This window comes from Brugia malayi (assembly GCF_000002995.4).
Source record: "Brugia malayi strain FR3 genome assembly, contig: Bm_v4_Chr1_scaffold_001, whole genome shotgun sequence".
NCBI lineage: Eukaryota > Metazoa > Nematoda > Chromadorea > Rhabditida > Onchocercidae > Brugia > Brugia malayi.
Window position 1 is genome coordinate 9931898 of NW_025062475.1, and position 22150 is coordinate 9954047.

General features: G+C 28.1%; 3 protein-coding genes across 3 annotated transcripts; 1 reads left to right on the forward strand and 2 right to left on the reverse strand.

Moving 5' to 3' along the window:
- Positions 1-46: 46 nt before the first annotated feature.
- Positions 47-7722, reverse strand: Bm2301 (Uncharacterized protein; the record flags this gene model as incomplete). Its single annotated transcript, XM_043077342.1, has 7 exons — positions 47-193; positions 482-565; positions 2134-2190; positions 2636-2817; positions 3110-3223; positions 3871-3988; positions 7639-7722. The coding sequence occupies 7 exons, from the start codon at positions 7720-7722 to the stop codon at positions 47-49; spliced, it is 786 nt and encodes a 261-aa protein (XP_042933276.1).
- A 4009-nt stretch (positions 7723-11731) lies between these two features.
- Bm13760 (tricarboxylate transport protein, mitochondrial precursor, putative) lies at positions 11732-13961 on the forward strand (the record flags this gene model as incomplete). The annotated part of the gene is made up of 8 exons (XM_001896215.2): positions 11732-11766; positions 12007-12193; positions 12365-12471; positions 12614-12705; positions 12867-13006; positions 13107-13195; positions 13339-13536; positions 13850-13961. 8 exons carry the CDS (start codon positions 11732-11734, stop codon positions 13959-13961), a joined length of 960 nt encoding a protein of 319 aa, XP_001896250.2.
- Positions 13962-15439: 1478 nt separating this feature from the next.
- On the reverse strand, positions 15440-22082 carry Bma-top-3 (Uncharacterized protein; the record flags this gene model as incomplete). The annotated part of the gene is made up of 16 exons (XM_043077343.1): positions 15440-15547; positions 15761-15915; positions 16222-16565; positions 16789-17026; positions 17138-17327; positions 17402-17590; positions 17841-17953; positions 18086-18266; positions 18422-18635; positions 18709-18768; positions 18900-19096; positions 19286-19476; positions 19837-19985; positions 20877-20902; positions 21673-21778; positions 21922-22082. The coding sequence occupies 16 exons, from the start codon at positions 22080-22082 to the stop codon at positions 15440-15442; spliced, it is 2622 nt and encodes an 873-aa protein (XP_042933277.1).
- Between the last annotated feature and the right edge of the window lie 68 nt (positions 22083-22150).

Consider the following 22150-nt stretch of genomic DNA (forward strand, 5'->3'; position numbering starts at 1 on the left):
TGTTATAATTTGTTATATATTCATACAAAATAATCATATGAGGATTTCATCGAATTTGCTGTGGTTGTCTGTACATTGTATCATGAACTACACGTGGATCACGTTGATCCGTGTAGTACATTTGATCTCGTCTCATTTGAGGTGAATAAGCGTAATTTGATGGTAAAGTTGGATAAACAGTTCGTGCATCATACTAAAATAATAATTGAATATAATGATAACAGATAGTATAAATTTAAAAAAATGTTTGAAAAATTCAAGATTTAATTCATATCCTAAAAAATTTTTTTCTTCTAAAATTTATAATACAAATATAATAATTAAAAAAAAAGGAAATTATTAGCTTATGAATTAAAAATATTCGGAAATTTTATTCGATAACAATAATATCTATCATATGAGAAAATAAAATTTAAGATATAAACCAAAAATTACACTATACAAAATATTTTATAGAAGACATAGATGTGATCAAAATCACCTGTTTATCTCCGTCAATAACATTACCAATATTTCGATTATGCATACGTTGAAATTTTGCTATCATTATAATAACTAACGATATCTGAAATTCGAAATTGCACAATAAATAATTCATTTATAATCCTTTATAGTATTTATCATTTTTTAATTTAATACATAATTAACAAATAATGATTTTGTCATTTGCTAATGAAAAGTTACTAAATTGTAAAACAAAATAATATCAAATATGAGTAATAATTCTGCTTCTTATTGCGATATTATTTGCTTATTAAAATTTACGGATGATATTGGTAATTAAATTTAATTGATAAGTTGAATTACTAATAATTAACAGTCTTGTTTTTCTCTGGTATTATTCATTTACTAAAACCTACAAAAACAATATATTTAATGATTAAATTTTATTAATGAATTGCTAAAATACTACAATCCTATTTTCTCTCTAATTTCTAAATTTTAAAATAAATTTCTATTACATTGTCTTTTCCTTGTTCATTTCTCATCTTTTCTTTCATTTCTTTTTCACTTTTTCCTCTCTCTCTCTCTCTCTCTCTCTCTCCCTTTTTTCTCGTTATTGTCCTTTAATAACTGATAGAATATAAATTGTAATTTTTCATATCAATAAAAAGTAGCACACAAACACTTTGAATGATTGATTCATTTATCTTATCTTTCAATGAAATAGCACACATTTCAATTAATGTGCTAAATGGAATAAAGTATTAAAATGGGAAATACCGTGGAGAATGGATCAGAAAAGCAAAATGAATAACAGCAAGTGAAAGAGAGAGAAATCAGTAATTTGACAGCTAATGAATAAAATATTGGATGAAATTATTTGGTTGGTTAATTAATAAACAAGTTTCTATGAAAATGTTAAATTGCTCCAAATTTATTTCAAACTTTCATTTCTTCCTTTTTTCCACCGCCATTTGCTACACACAGTTATTCTGCTGGAATTTTTTAAAACTTCCTTTGTGATGAATGAACTAACTTTCACCTTTGTTGCTTGCTTTCTACAAATTTTAAAAATATAAACTATAAAATTTAATTGATATTAATAAAGGAATATAAACTATAAAGTTTAATTGCTATTAACAAAGGATAATAAATGGGAAAAGAAACAATTAAATGTGCAATGAATTGAAACCAATAATCAATTTTTAACAGCTGCAACTTAATATACAAATAAATGCTATGGGAAATATGAAAATGACTGAATGTGAAAGTTATTGTACTTATGCACAAGAAGCGAATAAGTAAATATGCAAGTAATCGATTAATAGATAAAGTAATTTAACAAATAGCTGATGAATGTGAGATTCAAGAAGGTATTAAATATGCAAACATAATGCATATAATAAATAATTAGGTCAATTAATGATGGTTAAGAGAAAAAAAATAAAAACAAGGAATGAATAAATTGCTAAGTGTGAACATAATGATTAATTCGAAAAAGGGAACACTATAAATATTCAAAAAATTGATTTAATATAATTCATTTAACGATGGTTAAGAGTTCATAGTTTCTATGAAGATGTTAAATTAGTCATCTAACAATTAGTCATATATCATTTTGTTATCTAAATGATTACTAACGCTAATCAGAATTAATATTTAAACATTAAAAAAATCAAATTTACTTACGTGAAAGAATTGCAATCCAAGAAAAAATATTCCAGTTGCAATACGTACCAAATTCCACTGCAAATAATCAAAATAAGATAAATGCCAATTAAAATATTGAAATTTGCATCATTTTCAAAAAATTAAAAGTATAATTGATTGAGGAAACTTGAAATTTTTTAAAAAAAGGAAAAGACTAAACTAAACAAAGTAATTAAAAATTATACAATTAAATCAAAAAATTGCTATTATCATTTTTATTTTTTAATATAAAAAACATGCTAAAAATCATAAATTCAAAAATGAGAAAAATAGAAAACCAATCGATACTTTATAAATTTAAGAAATCAATCAAAAATAATAACAAAACTTAAAATGAGTATCTACCACTTTCAGATGAAATTAGGCAAATGAATTTTGCGCTGTATCAAGAAACGATTTCATCTTCCTCAAATTCAATTAGCACCGGTAATATTGAATAAAAGGCAAATGGAATTTAATGGAATTTCTAACGGGAACTTACGTGAGCATAGAAGAAAATGAAGAACACACTGATCAGTCCCCTGATAACATCTAAAATTATCAAAAAAATCCATGGTACTAGCAACCATTCCACATATGATGCTAAACCAATTAGTAATAGTATACTTGCAATTATAATGAGTACATATAAGATGATATCAATTACAAGTGTTGACCTTCTCCCTGAAATATAAATCTCATTTAATTAAAATAATCTAAGTTAAACTTACTATTTAAAGTTAAAATTATATTCTAATATAATTTTTAATAATTAGCATTTAAGCGTACAATAATTTATAAATAATGTTCATAATTTATTGAAATTTACAATAAAAAAATAAATTCGTGATTAATTCTTGACAAAACAAAATATGCTATTCTAATTTTTAAATCATTCTTGATTAATTAACTTTTTTTGAATGAACTTCCGAAAAATTCTCGATAGAAAAATGATAAAGAAAAGAAAGGTACAAACATGTATAAGAAAAGATTAATTCCTCGGTGTAAAGACCGAATGAGCAATGATATGAGCTAGAATCCTCGATAACAATAGTTGTTGTACCTTGATTGAATGTTAGCTTACGATTGTCTAAAAATAAACCACCAAACAATTATTTGAAGATTTTTAAATTTTTGGACAAAAAATGTAAAAAGTTTATTATTTCTACATATTTAGTTGGAAGAAAATTAAATTATTATTATTTATATTTCAGATCGAAAAAAAAAAACACTCATTAATTATATGAAATAAAAGATTAAATTACAATCAGTTTAAATTTCAGACAAAAAATGAAATAATAGAATATTAATTACATAAAGTAATATTGGAAATGAAGCAAAAAATTTCCAATAATTTAAAGTGGAAAAATGAAATATGTGGATATTAATTAATTTCAATGAAAAATTTTCAATAATTATTTAATGGAAAAACAAAATACTCAAATACTAATTGCAGAAAATAATGATTAAGCTTAATTATCGTTGTTACTAAGCAATATTACTTCAAATTTCTCTTTTATTACCATTTATTTATTTTTATATGATATCCAATGAAAAAAAATTTAATAATTGAAAGTAGAAAAAGAGATATAATATTGGATCTATTTAATTTCATCGTTTTTTATAAACTGACTAAGTTTTGTTTATTTCTACAAATAACATTAAACAATCAACAATCATAGTGATAATAACCATTATCTCATTTCATTTTCCATAAATGCTTATCATATTTTCTACCTGGTCGTACTTTGCCTAAAGCTTCCAAATCGCAATTTGTGTAATGTGATGAATCACCATTAGCTGTCGTATCAGATAAACCCCAACTAGCCAATCCGGTTAGCAGTGAATATAAAAACTGAAATTCTTTTTTTGATTTAAATTATTGAAATTTAAATAATTTAGGAGAAAAAAAAAAAGAAAACATTTCACACAAAGAATTTATTTCGATAGAAAACAAATAATGACAGAAGAAATCTTATTCAAACTATTAGTGTTTAATAGTGCATTTGTTAGCAATAAATTGAAATATCAATGGTAATTATTAAATATATATTATTTAAACTATGTAACAATGGAATTGGAATAAAGTAATTAGTTGAATTATACGGATTTCATTGCAAGAAATGATTTATCTCTTCAATTATTCATTATTGCATTTTATTCCCTTTCATTTTCTCTTTCTTTTAAATTGAAATAAACTTCCCTAATTCATTAATTTCCGAAAGAAAAAAAAAAGAATCAGTGAGAAAATCAATCAAATGATAATACAATAAAGTTTCTCCTTGTTTTTTATTTCAAAGAAAATAATTATGAAAAGAAGGTATCATTCAGTTCAATTTTTTTTCTTTTTACAAAATTGACATTTCGTTTCTTTTCTTCTTTCTTTTTCATTAATTTTACTTCTTCATTGGAAAAAATAATGTTGTATATTGAATTTAACTAAGTAATAGCAAATTTGAGATATTTCAAACCTTCAAATAAAACAAATAAAAACAAAAATTCATCCATATTTTTTGTTCCTCAATTGCCTGATTGAGTATTGAATACTATTTGTTTATTAGATATATCTCATTTATTACTTTTATTTTCTAAAAATGATGAGAAAATTAGAAAATAATAGAAATTTCAATAATAAATCGAAATCTGTGCAGAAAGACTACTAATTTGTCACATTTTAATGGCAAAAATGCATAAAAAGTTTAAAAAAACAAAAATTTGAAATACTGGAAGTATTTAGGGATTTGGTACAATAGAAAATGGAATATTGAAACTATTGAACCAATTATTAACCTAAAGTAACTCATGGGAAAATATTTCAATATCTGTTATTAGATAATTATAATGATCGTCTGCGTTGACCGAATTACTGTTCATGGATTGAATAGGACGGGGATAAAATTTTCTTTTTGAAATTATTAAAAAAAAAAAGTTCTTTCAGCTTAGGATTTAAGTCTTATATGATGTGCTCTTTCAATTTTACTTAATAAATGACATAGAAACTGTAGGATTTTTTTTTAAATTAATGTGATTAGCTGATATTTCGAATAATGTATTTAGTAGAACTTAATTAAATTGATTTTCTTCTTTTTTTTCTTTTTCTTAACATTTCGTAGTATAAGCAAAAAATGCAATCATATCGCTCTTTGTTTGAAAAAATGTTTCGCACTTTTTTTCTAATTTTAAAATGAAATTATTAACTGTAAACTAACAATTTTATTTGTCTCAAAATTTGAAGAGTGTCGAAATGAATGGAAAAAAAAAGAGAAAACAAATAAAATTGGTAAATTGATCAAAATTTTGTTGCTGTTTTCCGCGTTTTTTTTTTTTTTTTTCATTTTCTGAGATATTTTTTCTATGTTTGAGTGCTAAAAGTGAATCATAAACGGATGCTAAATGACAAAAAAGATTGATTCGCAATAAATTGAATCGCATTCTTCTCCGCCTCACCAAAAAAAAAAAAAGAAATTATTTTTAACTTTAAAATTTTCCTCAAAACTTCAATTATATTATGATATCGTTGATGTTGACTGAAAATTAAAATGAAAAAAGAAAAAAAAAAAACAACCAGTGAGCCGAAAAAATGAAGCAAACAGATAAAATTTTTAATCAAAATTTCATTTAAAATGCTATTTTTCCCTCTTCAAAAAAAAGTTTCCTTTTTGCAAAGGAGAAGAAAGATCTTTTTGCTATTCTTTTTTTAAATACTAATATTCCAACTAGGAATTGATTGCTGAGTAACAAAAATTGATTTGCCATAAAACTCAATGCTGAAAAAAAGGAAAAAGGTTGAAATTGTATTTGAATGCATTTTTTTGCAAAAAACCTGAACGAATTACGTTATGGGCTGTTTAATGTTAATAGAAAGTTAAAATTGCAAATTTTTAATTTTCAATATTTTCTTATGTGTCCTTTTTCTCGTTGAAGAAATTTTAATTTTATGGAAAATTGTTTCTTTATTTCGAAGAATATGTGGTAAAAAATAAGTTGAGAAATGCTCAAACTTTATTTTAATCTTTCTTACAAAACTCGATTGCTATTGACCATTGTTATTGAAAGCTTCCATCACTGCTAATAAAAAAATTGCAAATTTAATATTATTATTATAAAAACAGAAAGAAAAAATATTGCTCGAAAAACCTCATTTCTATGAATTTAACAATGTCCAATTTAACTAATTACAAATCATTTTTCGATTCATAAACATCTAACTTAGAAAAGAAAACAAATAAAATGTGGAATTAATTGATTTATCATTTGATTATATAATTTTAGAAGATTTATATCTTGCTTTTTATGTTCATAATGGCATTGTAACAGAATTTTTTGTTTTAAAAAAAGGTATAGAAAAGCTTTTTCAGTTTAATAAATTATTTAATATGAAATTGACACAAAATGATATGGAAACTTTCAACATGTTTAAAAATTAAGGCTAATGACCTCTCGAATTGATAGAGAAGAAGGAGGAAAGGTTGAAGTTACATGATATTCAATCAATCACCTAAATTTCTATTTGATAAAATTGTTCTCAATGAGGAATTACTAACTATATATTATCATCAAAAAACATCGATTTCATTCACATTCTTCCTTCTTTTGTTTTGTTTTACTTTCTTTTAATTACACAAGTGCAAAAAAATCGTTTCAACAAGAACTGTTTATAGGATTTAAAAATTACAAGGAAAAATCACTGATGAGATTCTGTTACGGACAATTAACTGCATTTATGATTAATTGATTATAGAAGTGTGTAAATCTGAATTATTACTGATTTCAAATCCTATTTTTTTTTTGTTGTTTCCTTGGTAATTCAAATTAAATTTAACTTTGACCAAATTTTTTGATTTTTTTTAAGAAAGAAAGAAACATGATATGGAAACTTTCAACATGTTTGAAAATTAAAGCTAATGATTTCTCGAATTGTGGGAGATAGAGAAGATGAAGGAGAAAAGGTTGAAATTATGAGATATTTGCAAGAGCTTTGAAGAAGACAATGTATTGCTTACAGTACTAAAGCAGTAGTTTTAATGGTTTTATAACTAAGATAGATTTTCTTATACAAACTTTTTCTTATTTACTACTTCAGCTATTGATAATAAACATATCAATAGAGTTTTAAATAAATAATCTACTGATGTTATCAATCTATTAAATTAATATTAATTAATTAAATTGTCCATAAAACTTGCTCATAAGACTAATTAAATTACATATTAATACGACTCATTAATTAGACTACCAATAAACCTACTGCGAACTAGATCATATATTATAACATTCCTAATGTAATCAACAAACAAACATATAACAATTATAAAGAAATCAATTCATTTAAACTATTTCATTCTTTCTACAATTTATGATTAAGCTATCTCCCTTCTACTCCAAAAAAAGATCCCACATAAAGTGACAATTATAGAATAAATTATCTGAAAAAAAAAAAGCTTGATTTATAAAAATAATTCATGATGAAATATATGCAGCATAATAAAAAAGAAAAAAACTTACCAAAGTATAAAATGCAATAAGAATCGTAGCCAAAGATAAACCACAACAAAAGCAGCTCCTGATTTGTACCTCAATTTTCGCCATCCAATTTTCTAATTAAACTTTACTCATTAACATTAATGACTAAACTTAAATTGTTAAAATAAACAATTAATTTTAAACGACAAGTCTTATTTTCTTTTATCTTGTAAAAGAAAAAAATGAAGAAAAAAAGGAATGATCTTTTTTTCTTTTCTTCCTCTTTACTTTTTTCCCTTTTTTCTTCCATTTTTTCTCTTTCCCTCCCCGTCCTTCCCATCCTCTCTCTCTCTTTCTTCCTTTCTCTGTTAATGGAAATATCAAAATGAAGCATTTGTTAATTATCATTCCAACTGAAAGGAATTATATAGTAGAATGAACTGTCAAAATGAGAAGAGGGGAGGTGGACGGTGATAATGATGGTGATAATAATGATGGCGATGATAATGATGATGACAACAATAACTATGATAACAACTAGTTCTCATCGTAATTAGAATTAATAGAGGAGGAAGAGAAGGAAAAGGAGGGAGAGAAAGGAAAGGAGGGAGAGAAAGGAAAGGAGGGAGAGAAGGAAGAGGAGGGAGAGGAGGAGGAAGAGATGATGGAGGAGCGGAATAAATGCGGACAGATCAAAAAAAAAACCGGTAAATTGTGGACTGACTGATACGTTGACAACAACAGCATCAATGCATCGACACTATTTCCGTTGTTCAAATGACAATTTTGACATTATCAGTATAGCACGGCAATCACGTCAATGACAACAATGGCGTAAACATAGCCCAAAACTCTTTACCACCATTGTCAACCACTATCAATGAGTCAGTAAGTTTCAAGGACACATACACACATACACACACACACACACACACACACACACACACACACACAAGCACAGATGGTATATTTTAGCCTTTATCACAGTTTACGATCGGCGAAAGTAAATTTGAAAGAATATAAGTACTTGAAAGAATGTAAATGAAAGTCATACTTTACCATATTAACTGGAATATATGAATATGGACGTGTGGAAGTTAGAATAGAAATTTGCGATTTATATTAATGAATATTATCGCTATAATAAGATAATAATGAATAGAAATAGAATATGATATAGGACAGATGTAATATTAGTATCGTGCGTGACATTCTACGTAAGCTAAGCCAATATATGTGACGTAAAAGAATGAGAAAATCGGGGATAAGTTTATAATGTTGTTGATTAAATTTTAAATTAAAAATATTAGCAATGGATTTTTTTAACTGGTCTTTTGAATTAAATTAATTGTACTGGTTGCTAACTAACTAAATTTAGAGATTTCAGAAATTTTTCGGATATTTGGTTTCGCTTATCAAACAGATTTTTATCGAAATTTATTAATAAAATTATTTGGATTAATATTATTAATTTGATTATTTGTAAAACTTATTTACACGTTTTCCCACTTAGTTATTCCAAAAATTTTTGAATTTCATTCGAAAATAAAAAAGAACATTCCAAATATCTTTTTTATTATCATTTTAATTCTTCATTTAACTGTCATTTAGAATTTCGTTTAGTATTCTACACAATAAAAATGTAACATCTGAAAGTGCTATATGCACATTTTTTCTCTTCTATTTTTGTCAATTAAATATTCTTTCTTTTTTGATTTATTATTCTTTTCTTATTTCATTTCAATCATCCCAATTTTTTCATCTTTTTTCTTCTATTTCAATCATTCGTAATTTTTCAGTTAATCTTGCCAAATGATATATATAAGATGTATTTTACATGAATAACTTGATCATCTAAGATGACATGAATAACTTGATCATCTAAGATGACATGAATAACTTGATCATCTAAGATGACATGAATAACTTGATCATCTAAGATGACATGAATAACTTGATCATCTAAGATGACATGAATAACTTTAGCATTTAGGAACTGTTAATGAATGGTACTAATATATGCAATGAAAATATGTGAGAAAGAAATAACAGTAAAACGAATTAAGAGGATTAAGCATCCCGACAAAAGTAAACTAATTGAAAGTAAATAAATAAATTAGCAAAGAAATTTCACTAAACTTAAAAAAAAATTTCCTTCAGTCTACGATATTTCTAACATAATTTTCCCATTTTTTTTCCATTATTTTCTTGTAGTATTCGTTTAAATTTATATGAAAATCTATTCAACTCATTTGCTGAAGTTAGTTTCATTTCTGGATATCTGAGCAATGGAAATGTATCAAATATCGAATATATGATAACAGCAGTAAATATAATTTGCATTCATTTTCATTAAGTGTTTCACTGTTGAATTAAATGAAATAAAAAAAAAAAAAAAACAAAGAAATGGTAAATAAATAGAAGCAAAAAGTAAACAAATGAATTTATAGCAAATAAAGTTACATTACAAATGTATTTTATATTTACAAAATAATACAGCTAGTAGTATTTTTAAAACCCATAACTAAACCAAACTTTTCACTGTTTTCTATTATATTATGGCATATTACAGTAACAATGTCTGTGTTGTTACTAAAGTAATGATACTCTTGTAATATATTTTTTTGTAGCTTTTAGTTATGATATTAGTCTTGATATGGAAACTATATTCATAATCCAAATTATATTTATTATAGTTACTGCTAATACTTACTGACTTTTCATGAACCAATGTGAACGGTAATTTTATCCAAAATAACAAAATCAAAAAATTATGGATTCCTTTTATTTAATTTAAGAGAAATGAGAGGTGAATTAATTGCAGCACTTACGATAATATGAAAACTCCAAATTCTGATTGATTCATAATATCACAACTCTAAACTCTGGCTGATTAAATTTAAGTTTGATCACAAAATTTCAAATGCATAAAACTTCACACCAACGTTATTAATATTTACTACTTAGAGATGAAGCAGACAAAATATAAGAGTAAGCCATTTGAAGAGATAGAAAACCAGTAATTGTTGAATTCTCCTTCTTCATAATTTCTGTTATTTCCGAATTTATCAACCAGATCTAATGGAATGCAATACCGAACAGAAAAGAAAAGAAGAAGAGATGGGGAGAGGACAAGGAGGAAAAGAAAGAAAGAGATGAGGAAATAGTTCGAGGATTTACTATTAAAGATTTGTAGCGGAATAGTTTGAGGAATTATTCCGATTAAAATTTTTATTTTTATCCTTAAATTTATTCAAGGAATGATGAATAACTGGCATGTTTTCATGAATTTTCATCCTTTTCTCACTCATCTGTCCCATTTCGGTATGTATTTGACCATTTTACCAATTAAAAACTAACAAATCAAATTTGAAAGAAAAAAAAATGAATGTTTAACGAATTTACACTTTTAAGTAGTAAATAACTGTTCAAAAATTACTGTTTGGTCAAATTCTTGAGGACAGATTTTTTTCCTTTCCTTCTTTCTCTCTTTTGTGATTGAGAAAGTTGAATTGATGGGAATATTTAGGATGAGAGATATTTTATAGAGAATTAGGAACAAAACTGTTCTAACTTTTCCAATCTACTGTTTAGAATTTCGTCAGGGAATACCACAAAATGTACTATTATGTTAGACATTTAATCATTATTTGATCATTTTCAACTTATCACGATGTCATATCACATTTAATTTTAAGACATCAAAATTAGCTTATCAAATAGTTGCATAAGCTATTTGTTACATCGTAATTTTGTTTCCCTCCGTCTCTCTCCCCTGTCTCCCTACCCTGAATTAGTTTTCACTATAACAATAAGTAATCTCTTATCAGTCTTTCCTGAACAATGAAGAAAGTTTGAAAAAACTGTCCTAATGTTTGATAGATAAACAAATAGATAATATTAACATTCATTTACACTTTTCATTACTTTTTATATTATTTATCGGTGTCTTAGGAACAAATTTATCATTTATGTTTCCATTCATTTGTTCTAGTTATAATTTTTATTCCTTTATTCATTTTTTTAAATCAAATGTCTTTTAAATAATAAAATTTCCACATCAATTTCAGGATCGCAGAAATTTTTGTAGAAGTAAACAAAAGCTTTGAAGAACGAAATAGCAATAAATGCAACGATGAGCACAACCGATGGCACTAACATTAGTAAATAGTTAGTTAGTTATTACATTAGGCAAATTGGAATTAAAATTTGGAGAAAAAAATACATTACTAATTTTCTTTGCTAATTTTTTACAAGTTAAAGATAATTCAGTGAATTCGTTTACTGATATCGTCAGTTTTGAGATTGAGTATGTAACCCGTGCATATTTCAATTAATAAATTAACTAAAAATCAGAAAAAAAGATGATAAAATTATCTGTAAATATTACACATATTTTCATTCATTTAGCGCAAAAAACAATCAAATGCTCTCATCGTTTGCTGGTTTTCGTCGTTTTTTGCCGACAGATAAATCAGTGAAAGGTATCGTTATTGGTGGATTTACCGGTGGTATCGAAATATGTATTACATTTCCGACTGAATATGTTAAAACGCAGTTACAATTAGATGAGCGTTCAGCACATCCAATTTATAAAGTTAGTTTCTGTTTCATTATGTCTCAATTTGCTGATTGTCTCACTCTATTTTCTTTTTCATATTCCCACTGTAGAAGTTAATTTTTAATGGGAATTTTTTATTGGATAGATTCTTAAATTACCATATGAGATATGGTAATTTAAGAGTTACTTTTACTTTAATCTTTTCAGGGTCCGATAGATTGTGTTAGGAAAACGGTACAGACTAATGGGTTCTTTGGCTTGTATCGCGGATTATCTATATTAATCTATGGTTCAATTCCAAAATCAGCTCTTAGGTATAATTTTTTTAGGTATAATTTTTTTAGGTATAATTTTTCTCTTAGGTATAATTTTTTTTTTTTCTTTAGGTATAATTAAATTTGCTTCTTTCCATGCTTAAAATAGGTAGTAACAATATTTATCTGTTTACATTTTCAGGTTTGGAACATTTGAAACTTTGAAAGGATATGCCGTTGATTCGAATGGTAATCTTACACCGATGTGGAGACTCTTTTGTGGCTTTGGTGCAGGTAAAAGGTTTATATACTCAAGTAGCATTCAAACGGATATTGATGTGGTATCTTAATGTGTGTTTCGAGGATCTTTAAATGGTTTGGGAGAGGAAAAACATTGATGAAATTTGAATCCAGTTTTCGGTTTAAGAGGATTTAAGATAAATAATTTTTCACAGGTCTTTCGGAAGCAATATTTGCTGTTACACCAATGGAAACAATTAAAGTGAAATTTATTCATGATCAGCAGTTGGCTAAACCAAAATTTAAAGGTTTTTTCGGTGGTTTGAAGACAATCTTGCAAACTGAAGGTTTCCGGGTTAGTAAATATTTTTTCCTTATACATTTCATGAGTATTGTAGATGTATTATTTTCCGTTATTTCAAAATAATCATATTCATGTTAGAGAAATATTGCAGGGTCTATATCAAGGTGTTACAGCTACAATGGCAAAACAAGGTTCTAACCAAGCAATTCGATTTTTTGTAATGGAAACTTTGAAGGATTGGTAACAGTGTTTATCATTGCATATTAATTTTACATTTGTTTTAAATCTCACAACAACAATGAATTATTGGAATTAAAATGTTCATATTTATTAATGCTTGCTATACTAAACGCTTGTAATAATGCATCTGATATTAATGCTAGGTATCGTGGCGGGGATAATTCAAAGACGGTTAGTAAACCAGCTACAGCGCTATTTGGTGTATTTGCTGGTGCATGTTCGGTATATGGTAACACACCGATTGACGTTGTAAAAACTCGGATGCAAGGCTTAGAAGCTAAAAAATACAAGAATACTATTAACTGCGCCTATCAGATTTTGAAAACTGAAGGATTCTTCGCGTAAGTTCTAATTTTAGATAAATTGACATGCTTGTCAATTGAATGAGTTATCCCAAGCAACAGATACTCTAAATTGGGTAGATATCACACAGAAGACATTTCGAAGCTGCATTAAATTAGAGCTTTATTTTGATTTGTACTATAAGCTTCTGGACTTAACCACATCTTTTTATAACAGCACTGTATTTAGAAAAGATGAAAAGTAAAAAAATATCTCGGCAATACATGTTTCATATTATCACTATTTGTATTTCTGGCATATTTTTCTTTTCATTGTTACGAAGTCAAATTTCCCTTTAGAGATTCATTTTAGATTTTACAAGGGTACTGTACCTCGGCTATGTCGCGTCTGTCTCGATGTCGCATTAACATTTACTTTATACGACTCGATCATGGAATATGCCAACAAATTATGGAAAACTTAGCATGATTTTCTAATCCTTCTTTTACACTGTACACTGTAACCTTGCTTGCACATTTACTACGATGGGAGATTGAAATCCTTCAAATCAAAAATCATGAAATCGGTTGAAAATGGGTACTAGGATTTTAAACTGGAGCTTCATCCTGCAATCACGTGACTCCTCCGTATTTTGATTTATGGATTTCATTGTTTTACTTCAAAGTCGTTAATACACAGAGATTGTTCACTTCAAAGCTTTTTATTGTTTTTTCTATGTCAGTCGTAATACTTGAACTTATCTGGACAATGCCATTCCATAATGATCAGCATGACACAATTTAAATTGTATTACTTTGTGAAATTTCTCCAATTTCTAAAGGATTTATATGTAATAAAATGCATACAATCTGACGTCGCAGTCTTTTCTTTATTTCACAACATAAATTAAAGAAGAATTAATGAAAGAAAAAGCTATGAGATGAACAGAAAAAAGAAAAAATATATTAACTGAAAGTTTTTCAGCAAATACTTTGTTAATTATCTGTCGATAACAGCTTAATTAATAGCATATATGGGAATTTGAATGCCTAGTGTAGGATGAATTTAATTTTAAAATTCGAGATCATATAAATGCGGACAATGTACTAAGTTGTATTATAAAATTTATAGATCAGAAAAAAAAGCTTTGGTCATCTTTCCTATTTCGAATCTAATTGAATCCTAAACCTTTGACATAAAGGGTTTCCAAAATACTACTACAACAAACATTAGAGAAAAAAAAAAAATGAAAATCAATAAAATTCATGGACGTGTGTTGAAAGATGTTTGATCGCCAGTGAAACTGTATGAGATCCAACAATTCTTATCGTTACTTTTTCGAACAGCTCTGCAAACCATATTGCTAGTACGTGCGGACACTGAAATACTCCAATGAATTACGCTGCCATAAGATGATTCAGTTTTGCTAACTTAATACAATAATTAAATTGATATTCTTTGTTTAATTTGCTGTTCTCGCATCACTCCTTTATTTCTCGATTACCTTATTACGATGTTTTATAATGATCTGTTTTTGAACTAATCTAAGCTACATGTCGTTAGTCTAATGCCTTAATCTTAAGGATCATAATTTGTCATAAGATTAAATCATTGTATTGTGCTAATGTAATTCATAAGCGTCACTTTACTTAATTACAGTATGAACTTTTTTGTCATTTGCGAAACTATGTTTAAATTACTAACCTATTTTATGCAAATTTAGCATTCCAGAATCTAACTCTTAAAGCTCTAATGTAATCTTTTCCTGTTTTTTTTTTTTTTTTTGAATCATTCTTTACAAACAAAAATAATCAATAATAAATATATCAAATTGGAACAGCATAGAAATTAGGATAATAAAACAAAACATTGAATTTGCGTAGATTTACGGAAACACTTGACGAAAACACAAACAAAATTACAAGATAATTCCTTAAAATTACACAACAAATTATTGTAGTTCTATGATGGTTCATTATTTCTGGATCCATCCCATTCAAAATATTTACACTTCTCAGGATTATCCCGACCTTTCGAGCATGCCCAGAAAGCACGACCATGATTTGGGCCCTAAAAAATAAGCAAATTTTTTACACACCAACTACATGGACTGAAATATTAGAGTGATTCATTCTCGATTTCATTATCCGGCATTGAAATGCGACCGTCATGATTGGAAATATCATTCCTAAACTGGGAATACTTTTTACTTCATAGTTTACCTAGAAGCAGTAAGTAATTTTATTGAATTACTGATCCCATTATTAAAATTCTAGAAATTACCTCCTTCTTAACGATCAGACGTTTAGCTGCTAGTCCACAAGAACACTGTCGTTTCTGTACAGATCTAACTCGTTCTCTACCGCGACAAACACCTGCACTGGTGATTGCCTTTGTTCGACCTCGTGTTCCGCTATTTGAATGCAATATAGAGAGGGCTAAATGAAATTTAGAAGTTCCCTCAATATTCCATTAAGTTTCATAATTTAAAGTATAGCATCAACACTACATAAAACACGTTCATGGCTTCTAATAAATTCACTACAACTTGGGACATATATAGGAATAAATAGCTGCGCATATGTAGAAATAAATCCATTTAAAAGTACCAGTTAATCTACTACAAAATTTTCTGATTATTCTAATATAGTAAAAATCAAAATTAAATGTTTTTAAGATTAAGCGAAACACAATTTTAATAAAAGAAAAATTTCCGGAAAGTTACAAGCGAAATGAAAAAATACATGAAAGAAGTTCAATGTCACTAGCATTGGTTGTTGCCAGTTGTTCCTCATTAACAACCGTCCTCGAAATTGATCGGCTAGCGCCACGGCCTCCGGCTTTGCTATTTTTTCCACGCCTTGTGGAAGAACTATTTCTTGGTGTTAAAGGAGCACGACTAGTTACTACACGCATGTTATTGGGTAATTCTGGGTTATTGCTTTGCTGTATCGTTGTTTCGGGTAGATTTTCACGCTGATTCAAATACTGGCGCAAAGCATTTGATAACATTTCAACTTTGTCTTCCGCTTGTTCAAATATTTCTCGATATCTAGCGATCTGTTCTTTCAACACATCATCTCTATTTCTGAAAAACGTGTCCTACAAACCGACAAATTTCAAAATATGAAAGAAAGAAAGATAAGCAGCAACATCTTCTTCTCCCACTTTTAATTTAATCAAAATCTTCCAATAATTTAAAGTTAAAAGGACAAATGGCTCCAATCAGTAAGCTAATTCTAGCAATAACCTTTCGAAGACTATTAAAATTAAAGTGCTCAAGAAGAATACAAATTGAAAGGAAAAAAAACCTTTGTCCAAGACAAATAAGTTTCAGTTGAGACTCTAAGTCAGCACGCATATGTGGCTTACTCATTGCATAGCCCATCTGATCATATCCATCAACAAGTGCTAATCCAATATAGCCCGGAATAAAACGTCCATCGTTGTTCAGTGCAGCATACTGACGTGTTTTAATTGTTTCAATGTGTTCCGCATGAGTTGCATCTGTCCCAATACCGTATTTATCCATCAATGCAATTAAATCAGCTACAATAAGAAAGAGTTCATTCCACTAGTAGTGAATCATTTTTAAGATTTTTCTTCTCTTTTTGTAAAATTTATGCGTCATGGAAATTTTAAAATCTTTTATAATAATACCTTCATTAAGTAATTGAGGTGGTTGCGTTTGTCCTTCAGTTATTTGCAATTGATAGCTAGTAATTAATTCATTTTCGCGATAAGAAGGTAAAATTTTATCACTCCATTTGTCATATTTATAAACATTAAGATATCCATAATCCTCAACTATAAGCCCTGATGTCGTGAAATTTTCGTTGCCCACACGAACCTAAATTGAAGGAAAAATTTAAGAAATTTAAAAGTATAATGAAATAAAGCTTACTGTGTAATAGTTCAGTTTACCTGAACTTTAGTTTCTTGTCCTTTTGCGTCAACAGAAAGACAAGCGAGAAAATGTCGCACGATGAATTCGTATAGAGACCATTCCAAGCCAATCAATTCATTTGCTGTAGCAAATTTTAATGGATGAATCGGAGGATGTGCTTCATCAGTTTTCGAACCATTTCTCGGATTTGGTCCACGTACTGCGATCTCAAAAGTGTAGCATATAAATGCATCCTTATAATTAAAGCATTTTTCTGTTGTGTGCTGAAAATGAAGTATGCATGGGAGAGCCTTCTAGAATGTAGGTGTGTGTAATAGTGTGGTGATTACAGTGAACGAGAATATTCGTTATCAATATAATAATGATTTTGAAGAATATAGATCTATTTTGTGTCTTCTTTAAATCTCTTTGGGACATCTATTGCAATTTTTCAATCGTCTAAAATCTAGAACTAACCTCCTGCGCAAAGTCTCCCCATTCACCGCTTACTGTTTGTTGCTGTACGTAAATGTTCAAATTCATATCTTTCGGAAACTTATTTGTTTCTGTACGTGGATATGATATATATCCTAAAAGGAAAACTTTTAAATTGAAGCGCAGATAAAAACGTAACGCTTCAGCAAATTAAGATAATGTAAAGAAACGAAAATGTGAAGAAAAAATGATTTGATTCCTCAAAAAGCAAATAAACTAATAAACACCTTTATTATATAATCTCTCGGCCACAACCATTGTCTCTTTGGCGCTGAATTTTAATTTCCTAACAGCTAATTTCTCAAGTTCAACTGTATCGAGAGCAACAGGCCTCCATTTACTCTTCGGCTTTGTTATTACCGACAAAACTCGAGCTTCTCCTGCTTCTTCACAATCGTCTAGAAGTACCTAAACATCATACACCGTTGAGCTGTATAAATTAGTTTCAATCTTTATGCTCCAAAAAAAAGAAAAAAAAAATGAAGACAAGTCTGATTATTAAAATAAAACACAGTTTCCACTGCTGACATCAATTACAAAATGCAGTGAGATTTCCCACTTACCTGGACAATGTTATGATCAAAAAGCCTTTGACGATCCCAAAAAAATTCAACTAGAATGTCGTCTCGCATATGTTTCATGGAAATTTTCCAGAATGTTTCCGAAATGAATTCTTTGATGGCTTTGTAACGCTCCACAATGAATCCCAATGTTGGAAATTGACATGAACCATAACTGACAATGTTTTTATCTCGAAATATGCTGGTGAAATTATTCCTGGAACTTATCAAAGTTAGAATATTTAGATATAATCACTAGTAGCCAAATGCAACTGAAACAAAAAAGAGACCTTAAATGAAGTGTTTGCAGGCGCGTAAATGCTGCACCAATTCGTAAGTCCAATTCTGAACTGAAATTTTTTCTGATAAAGAGAAATTCATTAGAAATATTTACAAATCCTAGTGAAGAAAAAGAAAATTGAGTAAATCTGTTAGTAATCATGAAGAAATTTATATCTGAAACAAATTACAAATAGCGAACCGACATTCAACAGCATCCACCAATCGTTGATCTATTCTAACCAAATTATTCAGTGCACGATTAACAGCTGCACTTGTAATTTCAGAAAATCGAGCTCGATAGACGTCTAAATTACGATTAACCTGAGTGCATACAGAAACCACTTCAGCTCCTATAGCTTCACCTTCTCGATCACAATCGGTCCATATGACAAGTAACTGGAGTAATCAAAATAATTAATATCAAATATTTAGGAGTAGTTAACCGCTAAATATCTTTACATTTCCTAAAACAGTACTCAACTTTTTTAATTCGAAATTATTTACAGCCAGACAATTCAGAATGTAATCGACGAGGAATACCAAAAAAGAACACTGCTAACAGTAAATAATACATTTAAAACTTACATCAGATTTTTGTATCTCTTCTATTAATGTAGCCCTGACATCTTCCATTCCCGGGATAGTACTTTTCTGGACATTTACATCGAATAGCACTTTTATTGGAGTCTCAGTCCAATTTTTGAAGGATGATGGGAAGTCATGCTGAAGCAAATGGCCAGAAACACTTGTCATCGCAACATGACAACCTGGGTTTTCTGAAGTAATTTGTATATTATAATATATAATATTCATTTGATATTTACTTTCTCTCAATTTCTTTCATCCATTTTGTTAAAAAGAAATTCCAAGGCATTTGTTTCCCTATAATTGTTGTTTTTTTCGTTTGTTTTTCTTTCGTATTTTTTTTAAAATGTCCATATAATTCCATTTCTCCATGGCAACTAGGAACGAAGAAAAAAACGAGACCTAAATATAAATATTGAAATTTATCATTATACAACCATATGTCAACATAATAATCAAAATAATGTCATACATCAATGATATGGTGTAACAAAGACACGAAAAATATAAATTGATTGTAAAACATAAATTGATCGAAAAAAAAAACTTACGGCCTACATTTGCAGTAAACTGATAAATTTTATTGAAACGACTACGACCATCACGTCGTGTTGAAGTACCACGTGATAATATCGCCGCAATGCTCTTGGCTGCATCATTTTTTTCGGCTACAAATAAAGCACGCATAGATATATTCAATCTGAAATTTATTAAAAAAGAAAGAAATTCATGAAAAAACATATATTATTGTTAAAATTATACTAGGCTACCCAACGAAATCTAACACTTTACAAATATTATTAAAATCTAAAAAAAAAAATCCTTATAATGTTGTGCCAAACTCTAATGTACCTGTCAATATTCCCGATTCTCTTGCCTTTTTCATAAATTACCATATCCTACAACTACCGGTTAGCTTGCTACTCAGTTATTTTTATACAATATTACTTCATGTAAACATATTGTTTCACGGTTGCTACGGATGAACATCACTCTTTTGCAAAGAAAAATTGATCACTGAAAGTTTAAATCGCTCCGTGTTTTTCAAATCTATCCCAACATCAGCTACTGCTCTCGCATATAGCTCCATATAATCAATCATAAATTGCATATATAATATATTCAATAAAAGCAGTTATTTCTTCGTGCATGTTCCAAACAATGGCAATTTTCATCTCTTTAAAAACAAAAATAAAAATAATTGTACCCGCATTAAAGATAGAAAAGAAAAAACACAGGAATAAGAAATTAATAAAGAAACAAGGTAAAGAATTATGATAAAAATAAACAGTAAAATGACAAGATAAAATTGAAATACATGAGAGAATTATTTAATAAAAACAATTGTTAAGTTTCATATTGACGTAATAAATTGTGTATACAAAGATCACTTGTATATAACAAAATACTAAATACGATGGAATACAAATAATTAACTTTGTTTGATCTAGTTGATCTGGAAAAATATGATTTTAATAGTTCTGTTTTGCTAGCTTTTCTTTTACTTTAATCTGCATGATAAGAAATTATTCAATTCAAACAAATCTTTAAATAAATGGTAACTTTAAAAGTAATTCAAAGCACAACTTACCGTAAACGATCGCTGCCGTTTGATAACTGAAAAGAATAGTCATTACAAGACAATAATTATTAATTTGCAATACCTCAAAGGTGCCATTGCAAAAAAAATCCGTCATTATGGACAATCTTTTTATACAACACTAAATTTTTTAGAACCCTCCTCCATTTCAAGTAAAATTTACATTTTATTAAGTGCAGCTAAGTCTAATATGTCCATACTTAACGGTACTTCATCAAAGCATTACGAAAATATTTTCAAAAAATCATTTCTATTATAAAACTTTTACATTTTCTCTACGTGTTTAATAATGATCGTAAAAAAATCCGCTTGACAAAGCAATAAATCTGTTATTCATTACGATAAATGGATGCCTAATTTGTGTTTATCTAAGAAAATTCACCAACTTATTGACCCATTTTTTCTCCTCAAAAAAAAAAAAAAAAAATACTATAATCGATCTTATACTAGACACACAATTGATAAGCAACTGGTTAGATTAACATACCTTCCTGAAGAAAGAATGAACAGTGACAATAATTTACCATTGGGAGACAAGTATAAGTACATTGGGAATGTGTCCCAAATACCTAGATAAAAAAGTACAGCTTGTCAAAATCACGATATATTAATATAATTTAATGTTTTTTCTTAGTGTAGAAATATTTTCTTGTTTCCTCTTTTGTCTCCGTCAACAATATCCAAATAATACTTTTATTTAAGCATCTTTAAACTTATAAGTTCAACTTCTATCACTGAGCCACAAAGACAGGCAACTTTTCATCTTTTTGTCATTCATACAACTTACTTCGTATATACTCCGACCATGAACAGGATCTTTGAGCAAGCAAACATTGCCGTTATCGGCTAGAGATACCGCTTCTAATACAATGCTTCCAAAGCATTGGGAAATCCTGCAAGAGAAAAAAGAAATGATATATTAAAGATCAAAACACTATCATCTTGTTAATGAGAACTGTACAATATGATTGTGTTGTTTTGAACTTCGACTATTTACTTCTTGCAGAATACAAACAAATGAGTTTATCCAACTTACGGTTCTAAAACATCCAAAAGAGGCTTTGAGTTTGAAGGATCACTTCGATATTCCATAGCTCCCTTCGCAATATATGAAGACATTTCGCGCATTATCAGCCGAATTCGTGATGCTTGTAATAGACGATTCGTTTCATTGTTTAATTTACTCAAACCATCCATGCAAAGGAACTGCCAAACAAAAATGCTCCTTCTGAATCATTCAAAACAAAAAGCTACTTAGAAAGCAA